The 13,460-nt window shown below is 34.5% G+C and overlaps 1 protein-coding gene across 7 annotated transcripts in view; it reads left to right on the top strand.

Moving 5' to 3' along the window:
• Positions 1-13,460, top strand: part of MAP3K7 (mitogen-activated protein kinase kinase kinase 7) — a 72,945-nt gene that overhangs the window by 45,850 nt on the left and 13,635 nt on the right. For all 7 annotated transcript variants that reach the window (XR_004184363.1, XR_004184362.1, XR_004184364.1 and 4 more), the window contains one exon: positions 5,676-5,740. Coding sequence is in view for 2 of the 7 variants with exons in the window: in XM_021937614.2 (XP_021793306.2) it covers positions 5,676-5,740 (65 nt within the window). In the remaining 5 variants the exon portion in view is untranslated. The remainder of the gene's footprint in view (positions 1-5,675; positions 5,741-13,460) is intronic.

The raw sequence follows: 13,460 nt of genomic DNA, 5'->3' as shown, positions 1-13,460 counted from the left end.
TTTTTTGTTCTAAGTGGATTTCCCACAAGCTTTATGGTATTAGCAAACACGTCTTGATATATTCAAACTGTTTAATTAACATCAAAACCCAATTGCAAGCATTCTTTTTAAATATAGCTTTTTTAAAATCTTATTTATATGGATAAGTAGTTTCAATAATACTTCCCTTTGGTCAAGTGCAACATACTAAGTCTAATGTACTTCTTGGAATGAACTACCTCTCTTAATAAAAGCAATCCTTCAAGCATCACAAAAAGATTTTGTATATACATCTTTATAGTCACTAAAATGTCCAACCTAGTCATAGATAAAGAAATGCGAAGACCCTAATCTTGTTTTCTGCTTGCTTTTCAAAATATGTATACTATGCCATCAGTCAAATGTGAAAGAAAAAGCAACTTAGCAAAACAGCAGTATTTATCAATTTAGTAGTCTCTCAGGTCATACAGAAATTAACCTTTAATACCTTAGGACTCCCTGTGGGTCAGACTGTACAATTTTTTATACCTCTTCTACCATATCACTGGCTCTGAAGAAGAATTGGCAAACCTTTGTATGGTAATCCTTCCTTCTTTCCACTGTCCATCTGCCCTTAGAAGAATGAGCTTTATAGATTAGCCTGGCTCCTTTTTACAGGGAAGACACGCAGCTAAAAGCAAATTACCAGTAGAATGTGTGACATTTTGCTGACTCTTCCTTTGTAGAGGAGGTCCTGCCAAGCGGCAGTGTGCTACCTAAGCAAAGTAAATGTAAATGTGGAAGTTTGTTGCCCAGTATTTAGACCTTTGAACTACAGTTTTCTAATGCATTTGCTTGCTGATAAGTTGGAAGGGACTTAGAGAAAAAGATAGATTTTCTTAAATGTTTTTTGTTAAAACTTGAGTTTTAAAAACCATATCTTTTCTCCTTTCAGCCAGTACATCTAATTTGTTACACTTATATTTGAAGAAAAGGAATGGGTGGCAGATTATTGGATTCCTTGAAGTTTTTCTAGGTTTTTTTGGTTCTAGGACTTTAATATGGGCAGTAAGAACATAGATCTTTGTTTTGCTTGGATTTTCTTTACTTTCCCCCGTATTTTCCTTTTGTCACTATCCAAGCTTCCAAGAATCTATTTTTCACCCACCTTCATCTCAAATACACAAATGAAATAGATTATTGTGATTGTGAAACTATATAATACATTCAATGCAGTTCATCTGATGTTAGAAGAATACCTAAGTTTTACATTTCTTTTAAAAATCCAAGTGTCAAAGAGGAACAGGTAGAATGCCTAAATATTACCAAAAAAGAGGAACAAACTTTTCCAGTTTAATATGTAGAGTAAGAGAATAAGTAGTTAAGAAAGCGAATTTTTTTTCATGTTTGTAGCTTCAATAATGGAAGATGGGCAGCTCTGCTCTGGAGCCTTTGTGTGAGTAGTTATAGCATTTAAGGAAATAAACTGTAATGATAATGCATTCTAAAACCTACTGGAAAAAAATACTGTCATATGCATATATACTTACCACCTATAAACGATTTAATTAAACATTAGTCTTCTGCACTTCTACTCTGATATAAAATTTGTTGTACATGGTTGATACCTGCTTGTTTGCTTTTGTAAAGTGAAACTGGTTTCCCAAATGTGATATGCAAGAGTAAAATTTTCTAAATTACAGAAATTTTTAATGCTATTATATCATCATAGATAATTCTGAATTTATTTCTTAGTTCAGATTAGATTATAATGTTTGATTTCGTTTTAAGTACTTGAAAGCTATCCATTCTATAGATGAGCATTGCTTTGAAGTGCTTCAATTTGAGAACCTTGAACATTGTACCTTTTGTTATTTCTAAGCCCAAATAATATGGCATAACATTCGAGAGCAATAAAATGCCTTGACCAAAGAGGATTTTCTGTCTTACATACTGTTCTTAAGGATATGCAAGAGAAGATTGAATATACAAATGTTTTTGAGTCAGATCTTACTGAAATATGTAAGATTTTTGTCTAGTTTCCTGAAGAGCCTGAACTTAATTGATATTTATTGTTTGTAATATCATTCTTAAAGCTAAAAAGAAACCTTAGGTGTCCTTATGATTTCAGCCGCATTTAGATCAAAAACTTAACACGTATTCGCTTTTAATTTCAGTCAAGGACGTTTAGCTCTATTGTATATTGGTTTTTTAACTTTTTTACTAAGAGTATGATACGTAGTAAATTATAATAAGTAGAATGTAGAAAGGCCCAAACGTTTTAACAGAAAAATAGATGAATAGTTAGGCTTCTAATACTTGTATCTTGTTGCCCTCCTTCAGAAGTTTCAAATGTCAGATATTGGCAAATAAATTACCTAGGTGGGGAGGGCTTTATAGAATGCTTAAACAACTGTAAGCAGAGATACTTTTCAAGGACATGTGAGCACTATTTTGCTTTCTCCACCAGGATGAAAAGATCACTCTTTTAATACTATATTTGGTTCAAGGGCTGGTCAATAACTAATGTTTGTAAGCCTATCTTTAACTGGAAGCATGTCAGTTATTAAATATTTCCCCCAAACTACTGCAGCACCAATATGAAGAGGCAATGAGAGACAGAATTGAGTTTTTCTAGATCTGGCAAGTTCTTACCTAGCACAGGTGGTGTCATTAGCAGTTGTAAGCCTTTGATAGGGATCCTGGGGTTAAGGGGTGCTATATACTAAGATGTACTGTACTAGTTTCTGTATATAGCCACCTCACTTTCAATAAAATTCTGTATTTGTGGCAAATTAAATAGGGAAGTTAATCTAACTTATAATGAATATTTAGGTGGCCTTTCTGCCATATTGAATAGTCTACCAAGATCACTTTTTGTAACCTAAAAAAATTCAACTCTAACCTAATAAAACTGTTTTATTGCAAAGCAAATAAACCACCTGACCAACTTTTCCAGTGAAAGAGCCAGAGTTTGTTGAAATTAGTAAAGAAATATGAAACTTTGGCCACCTAAATGAGAACATATATTTTAAAATTACATGTTCAGTTTACCATAAAGCAGTAATGTGATGCTACTATATCATGCTATGCATTTTTTTTTAATCTTGGGTATTTTACACATGAAGAGAATGGTGTCCCTTAATTTGTAATATTCAAAACTTGTGATTCTCAAAATTTCTAACATTTAGGTTAAGAGAGGTCTCCCGGAAAATGTAGTGCTGATTTTTACATGAAGACAGTCTTCAGGAAGTTTTAAAGTAGAAAATAAGAGTAGTGTAAGTCAAGGAAAACTATGAGCTTAACTGATAAGAAAAATTATAGGAGTGACTGTCTGGGATCTAAGCCAGCAGTCTCTGGAAGAACTCCGGGATAACTTTTAAATACCAGCTCAGGAAATCAGTTGTACTTAAAAGAGCAGCTTTTTTGAAGAGGAGCTCTGTCTTAATGAAATTACTGTAAAAAGAATGGAACTGACCCCTAAGTTGCTTTCTATTTGCAGGGGGCAGGAGTGCAGATTTAGTATGCACTGGCAATGTGATGTATTCTTAGAAGTCATTCTAAAAAGTGTAATTTGTTCTGTATTATAAGACATGAACATTCCAGAATTCATTACAGAATGAAATACTCAAGATAGCACATGCAGGTTTCAGATTCCTTGATCAGGCATCTGTTTACATCATGCTGTCCTCATTTCTACTACTTTTTCATCTACACTACCATGTATAATATAGGTATGTACATATCAAAGGACCAAAAAAGGTAAAATGAGTGAATGTCTAAATTAGTATTCTGTTGCAAAAAACTTCAGAATCAATTCAAATTTACTGAGAACACACCCAGTAATTTTCATTTGAAGTAATAGGAGGTTGATTTTTCTTACATTCATATTTCTAAATTATGACTTAAAATTTAATATTGGAGCAACAAGTATTTGTTGATTGCAATCCTGTTTTGCTTTGTCTGAACTATCTGCCAGATGGTTTCTGCCATGGTTGTGCTAATTAAAATGCATTGCCTAACACTGCTTGCTTTGATTCATGTGGTAGCTTAAAGATTTTTCGTTTTATGGCATTTGTTAACTGTCAGCTCTTCTTTACCTTACTTCCTTAAAAGTTTTTACTTCCCCTTTCTCCTATTCTTCCACCTAAATTTGAGTTCAGTTTTTGTTGTTATTGCAATGGTGATGTAATGGTTTATAGACACATGTGTTGGGTGGTTCCTCAGATTCACGAATGTTGCCATGTTGCTAATCTGAAAAGAGAATTCCAGACACTTTTTCAAGCCTGTCTCATCACCGCTAATTTTAGAATGAGTGTGTTGAATGAAATGTGCCTAAAATTGCTTATTAGTCATGGTTGTGGGGATCCTTTTTGTCCTCGGGAAACAGGGGTAGTTGAAAGTATTCATAAAAGTGATCTAGTGGGTCTAATTCAATACATGCACAGTTGTTTTAATTTGTAATGAAAAGTTGAAATTTTTGGAATAAAATGACATTTGAAGTAAATTTGAATTCAAATTATGCAAAGAATCATAAAACATAACTTAAAATGGAAAAAACTGATGATGTCTTACATTTGCAAGAGGAGTTACAAATTTGAGTTTTTATATTCACTACATATATTATTCCATTAAACATTCTTATTCCATTGTAAGGTCCTTTTAGTTTATCTGCAGCATAATAATGGGGTCATGTGGGTTAAGGTGCTATGTTTCTATGAAAGATTCTGGAAGTCTAAAATTTTAAGAATGAATTCTGTCTACTAATCAGGAAACTACAATTAGAGTGAGTACATGTTCTAACTGTTGCCACTAGTTGAGAAATTACATAATACAGATTTCAGAGTCAAAAGAATTTTGAGTATTGTATCAGCTGTTACTCAGTATTTTGGTGTTTCCTTTTAGACAGCTGATCTTTCATGTTAGAAGATACTGCATAAACAGCCTTATTCCCAAATAAAAGTGCTAAGTGAAGCTATTGCTCAATTCATTGTTTTGCTGAGGACTTATATGTGTATAATTCTTTCATAAATTGATTTTTAATTAAATAAATTATAAGCATAGAAATTTCTAAAGCAGAATTAACAAAAGAGCCCATTTCAACAAGCTGTGTATTTGAGAACAGAGTGACAGTTATTAACATCCAGTGGGAAAGTAAGAGTTGTTGTTCACAAATAATAAATTACTGGATTCTGACAAAGACTAATGGGGATTAAGTAAGCGTGACTCAGTATAATAAATTTAAGCCTAAGCATCTTTTAGACCCTGAAATGAAAAAGATATTGCTGCCAGTTAAAGTCAGTTGTGTCTTACAACCTGCTAGCTGTCTTGCTGTAAAAACTGTAACGTAAGGCCCTTGAAATAGATGCCGTCATCAGCCCCAGCCCCCAAGCATTCATCTATTTAAACACATGACAGAAGATGGTGGAAGAGAGTTCAGCAGCTATTCATGTGGTAGAAGTGGTTATTGTATTAGGACATACTCTGTTGTAGGCCAGCAACTTTTGAGTTAAAACACTGCAGCTGTTTCTCTTCCTTTCTTTACATCTTTCTCTTCTTTTTTTTTTTTTCTTAGCAATAAACTCACTTTTTTCCCCCCACAAACATTTTGTGTAGATACAAGGAGCAACAAATTCCAACTTTCTGCTGTAGCAATTACACCCTTTTTGTCTGTTTGAATAGATTTTAGTATTTTACTTTTTTTCTTCTTTTTAAAGGCAACGGACAGCCAAGACGTAGATCCATCCAAGACTTGACTGTAACTGGAACAGAACCTGGTCAGGTAAGACAACATTCAAATTTTCTATCTTTGAAGAATACTAGGCAGAAACCAAGAATTAACTGTAATCTACTCTGCAAAACTAGTTTTATGAGTTGACCTAAAGTTGTGATAGAGAAATTCATTGCACCTGAACTTAAACACTTAGGGGGGAAAAAACATAGGTGCCATTGTTAATTTAACTTGAAAGATAATTTCTGAAAGTAGGTTTATTAAACTCCATGAAAAAGTAAATTGTTCTTTAGCACTGTATATATGTTATATGGTTTTTATATGTTTTAGTAAGTATTCAATTTTATAATGTAATGATTTATCATTAAAGTGTCCTTTAAAGTTAATCATTAGTGTGTCTCCTTTTTACTAATAAGGGTAACAAACATTTCCCCAATAAGTTGCTACTCCTCTAGGGCCACATAGGGCATTGGCATACGTGGAGAACTCTAACATCTTTTAACTTGGCATATCCACTGGATTAATATTTTTTTCAAATATCCTTAAGTTAATATTTACTGAGCAAATGTGTAAACTCTCGAAAGCTTCTATTCCAGTTGTTAAGATTTCATTGTTTATATTTCTGGCTCCTCCTCTGAACTCTCCTTATCTCTTTATTACTGCTTTGCAGATGATGCAGACAGTGTTATAATTTAAGCCATTACTGATTAGTGCAGAGTTTTAACCCACCAGGTATATAAAAGTAGCTCAATCATTGTTTTTTCTGTTATTCAGATTAATACACTTGACATGTATAATTTATTATATACTATATTCTGTAAAATGAATGAAGATTAATTATGAGGTGTTTGCTTTCAGCTGTATAAGTTTTATGAGAGCAGCGTAAAAGTAATGAAATTAATAAAGTAATGAAATTATTATGTATTAAGAAGTATTAAGCATTAAATTATTCAGTATTAAGTAATGAAATTATTACTTCATGATCCATATTTTTATAAAATTTTACCATTTATATATTAAAAACAATCTGATGTAATTTATGATAATGTATATTAGTACTTGTCATCCTAAAAAGGTATTTTATTATTATATCATTTTCATAATATACTTTAAATTTTGGAGATTCTTTGTAGTCATTAATAAAAAAGTCTTTTATACCCATCCACTTAACCAGCTTACCAAAAACCACTTCAAATATTTAAGTGGTGAATATCCTTGATCTTCATTTGTATCTGGAAATATGTTTATTTCACAAAATGCTTATAAACACACATATATAAATAAAATAGATATAGACACATTAATTTATTATGTTTTGTGATACTAGTGACTCTAAATCTTGATTTCATTATTTAATGATAGTTTTTTTCAGTATATCTGTTTTGTTAAGACCCCAGAACTTTTGGCTGAAGTTTCTCATTTTCTCCCCCTCAGATACTTAAAAGTTGTAATTAGCCCATTTAGTAACAGATAGTTTGACATCTGCTGTTTGCTTTGATTCTTTGGAGGCTTGATGAGCTCAGCCTTTTAAACTCTGTTTACTATTGCCACTGATATTCCAGTTATGAGAACTTCTAGCCAAGTGTTAGACTAGGAATGAGAAGCTTGCCCTAAGACATATCAGGAGCAGCTACTAGTTTGAAAGCTTTTCTGTAGACTCTAGAATAAAGGTGTTGCCATAATTCAGGACTGATCTTCCCACACCAGGTCTTACTTATTTCTTCACAAGTTCCACATTATTTGAGATTTTGGTTGTTATCCTTTTAATTCACAATACCTTCAGGTAGTAAAACGCTGGAACTGAGGCCAACTATGAGTGTGGGACAGTTATTTGTGGAACTGTCATAGACCACTCTGAAAGATTTGGGGTGAGGGAGAGTTTGATATGGCAGTAAAACCTGTTTTGAAACAGGTGATATATGACCATTGTGTAGCCACATTTTAAAACTGATCCACTCTTTCAAAATTATTTCTGTTATAACCTTAAAATACCTAATGTTCAGCTTGGCATGAGGGTGGCAAATACTAATCCTAATGTGCTATGAAAACATTTCTCCCAAAAAGTGTATGATAAGTGACCATTAAATCTTTTAAATTACTCACAAAGATAATATTCATTTGAGGAAGAAAAGTATTCACAATATGTGTTTTCAAAATTGGAAGGTGCCGTCCTTTTTGAAGTCTGGCTAAGTGTGATTAGGCAGATGCTCGGAGTTAATTTCTTTTTCTTTTTCTGGCCATGGGAATGCATGAAGAAAAGACTCTGGCCCACTGAGTACAATCATCAGAGAAGAGAGAGAGAACTTCCTAATAAAATGTAATAACATTACATCTTGTAGAGGAAAGTAAACTGATTGTACTGTGGCTCTTGACTCAAAACATAATCTTAGTAAAATCACTTAGAATTTCCAACTGTAAACTAAAATTAAATTGGTTGTTTTTCTGCTGCCATCCATTTGAGAGGAATAGTAAATGAAGCAAGCTTCTTAATTAAAAGTAACGATATAAGTATAGTTGTAAAAGATTGCATTCTTACAACATACAACTCACTTTTAAACATGGTTTTTTCATTAATTCAGGAAGCTTTTTAAACGCTCAATAGATGTGACTTCCTAGAAGCTTTGAAAAGATACTGAGAAAGAAAAAAGCAGTCCCTGACATCCAGGAACTGATTTGACACTGTGGCCTCACTGTTGTTAGAAGCTGGCGTTACTCTCAATGACTGGCTGTCAGAGCTAGACCATGTTACTGTCTTATTGGACATAATCTCTCAGAATACCAACATCAGACAAGACAATGCTGAGCCCATGATAAAAGGAGACAAAACAAGACTACTTCGGAATGTTTTCTAAGCACAGACAAAAACAAGGTCACTGTGCCACCCACAAAATACTTAACATTGTCCTCTCCCAGCTATTAAGAGTGACTGCTGCTTCTGTACCTATTACAGCTTGGTCCTCACTCTGGACTGTCCTCCTTGTGGAATTGCCCTTGCTTTCTGACAGCAGCCAATCTGGAATGAACCCCTCCTTCCTTAGAGTTTCCCCAAAATCACCCAACCAAAGCCTAAATTCTATAATACATTCTTTTTCTAAAACCCTCTTACTGATACAACCCATGCTGCCCCATGGTAAGCATTCTCCTTCACTGCAATAAATATCAAACCCAACTCTTTCCACTATTAGTGTGTTCCTGGCAGTCTTTGGCTAGAGGGCTTTGACAATACCAATAAAGCCTAGTCCCCAAGCACCTCATTTGGAGAGATCACACTTATGCCCAAATCAATTAGAAAACTAGAGTAATAACAGCTTCCATTTGTTGTGCACTGACTTTGTGCCAGATAGGCTCTTAGTATACATTATCAGAATGTTAATCCTGTTATCAGGATCTTAATCCTGTGAAGTTGGTACTTTTTCATCTCATTTGCAGCCAAGTAAAGTGAGGATGAGAAAAACTGACCTAAGTCTCTTACTTCCTTATACTGCCAGTAATTCTTATAACCAGGTTTTGTATCCAGACCTGATTCCAAAGCACACAAACTCTATACTCTAATCATTCTATCTTGCATGTGAAACTAGATGTGATGCATGCTGTTATAGCCCTAGATCTCTTACATTTGGGTATTTTAGCTTCTAATAGTCTGCATTGTCATTAATTATTTAAATAGTTGTTAAGTGATGATGAATTGTAGCTGTGTCATATCATTGAGCAAGGTTAACCTATCTTGGTAATAAATTTCTACCGACGACCGCACAAATTTATGTTTTATACACCTGGGTAAGCCATTCTGTGTTTCACTAAAACAATATACATTCTTATAAATGCCTGAATACCACTTCTGGAATTGTATTCAGTATAGATCTATATTCAAGAATTCTCTTAGAGGGGGCTTCAATCAGTGAAAATTATGACTGCAAGATGATACAGTTATGATTATTTAGAGAAGTGGACATATTACATTTCCATATGGACCTTATAATCTACTTTTATTGTCAAATATGTGACTTTGGGCGAGTTCCTTAATTTCCCTGAGCTTCTGCACCCTTATCTACAAATAGGGACCATAACACCCAGCTCCCAGAGTTCTTAACAGAGGTGAAAGTACCAGGGCACACAGTAGATACTAATCCATGTTGTATGCCGGCCTCTCCACAGTGTGCCTCACCGGGCTCTTGACGCCACTTCCTTGCTCTCATGATAGTGTGTTACCATCCAGAAACAAAAGGAAAATAGCACTTGGAAAGGGAAAGAAGTAAAACCCACCAGTGTTGTTTCTGTTCATAAGGAAACCTTGTGTCGAGGATCATGGAAAGGATTTGCTTTAAAGGTCTCGTCGCATATTGAGTGATATTAATATACATTGTTATTATGTATTTAAGGGATGTGATTTATCATACTACTTTTGTCCATCTTCATTCTGCACCTCCTTTTGTGTAAACAAATGTTCTGTTAAACTGTAAATCAAAAACTTACGTAATAGTTTTGAATAATTCCTTCTTCATACTATACCTTTCTATTGGAGAATAGACACCTTTCTTTTTTTTCTTTTTTTTTTTCTGAGACAGAGTCCCCCCGTCAGCCAGGCTGGAGTGCAGTAGTGTGATCTCAGCTCATTGCAACCTCTGCCTCCTGGGTTCGAGTGATTCTTCCACCCCAGCCTCCCAAGTAGCTGGGATTACAGGCGTGTGCCACCATGCCTGGCTAATATTTTTTTTTATTTATTTTTAGTAGAGACAGGGTTTCACCATGTTTCCCAGGCTGGTCTTGAACTTCTGACCTCAAGCGATCTGCCTGCCTCAGCCTCCCAAAGTGCTAGGATTACAGTCGTGAGCCACTACGCCCAGCCTCTGTTGGAGAATAGACACCTTTCTATTGTAGAAGACCATGTAAGAATAATAAAATTCTGAAATTCCCTTATGAAACACTGTAGTAAAGCCAAAATTAGATCAAGCCTACAGACCTTTAGATTAGAAAGAATATTTTCAATACAACCTTCATGTATAGATTTAATTATCTGTGACTACCATAATAAAGTACCCATGGAAATCCACATTACCAACTTATACCCATTTTAAAAATATTTATATTATTGAGAAGTTACTTTAGCAAAAATATCATATAAGTCATCATTTAATCTCTGTGTTTTGTGCTTGTATAATTTTAGCTACTAAGATTTCTGAGGGTATTAAATAGGTTTTAAATGTCAGTCTAAATAATAACACTGGGCGTAAATTCCTGACTCATGAAAATATTTTCCTAGTCTTTCAGGTAAGATATTAAAAGCTGAGCTTTATTTTTGTCTGTAAAATAACTTCCAATTCCTTTTTATAAATATAGGGATAAATTTCTGGTCAAAGGCCAATTCTAGTTCATGTCTACCGATGGTAGACTGCCCCTGCGGTTTAAATTTGGCTTAGTCTTCTTTTGCCGCCTTAAATTGCTGTGTTGCGTTTCTGTACTCTTGGAACCACTTTCATATCCAATACTTTTAGTAAGTCAGGTTTGCCTATATCTCTTAAACTTTGCAGTTAATGTGGGGATAGAATAAGTAATTGTAAATGTCTTAAAGGAAGGAGCAACTTAAATGAGTTTGAATAGTTTGAGAGCATTTGTGACTCTCAGAATTTTATCAGTGATTTTAAAAAATAGCTACTATAAAAACTTCTTCAGTAGTTGGTTACAAGCAGTAACATAAATTCAGCCACAGACTACTTTTGAGTTTTTTGGTTAATTGTCAGACGTTATGTGTTCCTCTTATTTATGCCTTGTATTATTCACATATTCAAAAACTACAGTTATGCCTTTTTTTTTTTAATATTTCCTTAGTTTTTTATATAAACATATTAGCATATTATTTATTGAGATAGACATTTCTTAAAATATAAAGATTTGTTTATTAGTTTATGGATTTAAATCTAACCATGCTGATCTAAAGACAGTTTTGAAACTTGCACTAAAAGTGCGAGTCTTATATTTCTTAGTTTCATAGCTGTTGGAAATGACAAGGGGGACAAACAAGCATGCATAGAAGGTGCTAAGAGTTTCTTGGAAAGTAGAAGGTAAAAAGAAACATGTAGCAAAGAATCGTTTTGCAAAAGATTTAAACTTAAGGAGTAGTACTGTGAAATTTGTATTAGGGCCAACTTATTTGTTTTAATATTGCAAATGTTCAATGGCCTCTTTTTTAAATACACTGAATCCATTCTCATTTTTAAAACCTAATTATTCTACTGTATCTTGTTGATTTCTCACAACTGATACTGATTGTCACATGTCACAAACATGTTTCTCTTTTTAAAATGTGCATTAGCAATACACTGACCCGTAAATATGTACCTACTATATACCCACAAAAATTAAAAATTATTTAAAAAAAAAAAAATGAGAGGAAAACAAAGTACCTCTCACTGTTTATTATCCTGAATCCATTGTGGGTTTTCAAGGCTTGAAATCATAGAATTTTAGCACTATATGGAACACTTCTCATCACATTCTTAACCCAGCCCCAACCCCTCTCCAGATAAAGAGAGGTTGAAGTGATCTAAAGCAGACATTACAGCATAATTAGAACTCACATACGATGGATTCTACTCAAAGGTACTTTTGTATTGCATTTCGTTTTACTTGTTGCAGTCTTGAATTTGAGGGTTTTATGTTAAAGCTAGATATGAGATTCTTCATGAATTTATTTTATGTTTTATTTTCTATAACTCTGTGTTCTTTTTAAGAAGTCTCCTTTTTGGTACTCAGTAACACATCAAGGACTTTTTAAAAAGTCCTTATGAAATCCATTTTGGAGACTGGGTGCGGTGGCTCACACCTGTAATCCCAGCACTTTGGGAGGCCAAGGCGGGCGGATCACGAGGTCAGGAGATTGAGACCATCCTGGCTAACAAGGTGAAACCCCGTCTCTACTAAAAATACAAAAAAAAAATTAGCTGGGCACAGTGGTGGGCACCTGTAGTCCCAGCTACTCGGGAGGCTGAGGCAGGAGAATGGTGTGAACCCAGGAGGTGGAGCTTGCAGTGAACCAAGATCACACCACTGCACTCCAGCCTGGGCAGCAGAGCAAGACTCTGTCTCAAAAAAAAAAAACAAAAGAAATCCATTTTAGTTTCTGTATCATTTGAAAGGTTTTGATATATGAAATATTAATATGTAGATAAGAATGCATATAATATATGTTATGAAAATAATAAAATGAACACTTGTGAACCCACCACCCAGCTTAAGGAATGGAACACTAACAATCCCAGTGAGGGTTGGTCCCTGTGTGTTCCTCACCTGTGGCCTTCCCTGTCATTCCCCCACCAACCCTCAGTGCCACATTCTGTCATATATCATGTTTCCAGATATCATAAATACCTTTTATCTGACTAAGAAATCCTCTTCCCACTGGGCACAGGGGCTCACACCTGTAATCCCAGCACTTTGGGAGGACAAGGCAGGAGGATCGCTTGAGCCCAGGAGTTCGAGACCAGTCTGCACAACATGGGCAAGACCCCATCTCTACACAAATATATTTTTTTAAAAAATTAGCCATGCATGGTGCCGTGAGCCTGTGGTTCCAGCTACTCAGGAGGCTGAGGTGGGAGGATTACTTAGCCCAGGAGGTCAGGGCTACAGTGAGCTGTGTTGGTGCCATTGCACACCAGCCTGGGCAACAGAACAAGACCCTGTCTCAAAAAAAAAAAAAAGAAAGAAAGAATAAGAAATTATCTTCTCATACATAGAATTTAAGTTTGTTAAATGTATTTTTTATAAGTAGATA

Source organism: Papio anubis, chromosome 6, assembly GCF_008728515.1.
Source record: "Papio anubis isolate 15944 chromosome 6, Panubis1.0, whole genome shotgun sequence".
NCBI classification, from domain to species: domain Eukaryota; kingdom Metazoa; phylum Chordata; class Mammalia; order Primates; family Cercopithecidae; genus Papio; species Papio anubis.
This window is presented reverse-complemented; position numbering and strand designations above follow the sequence as displayed.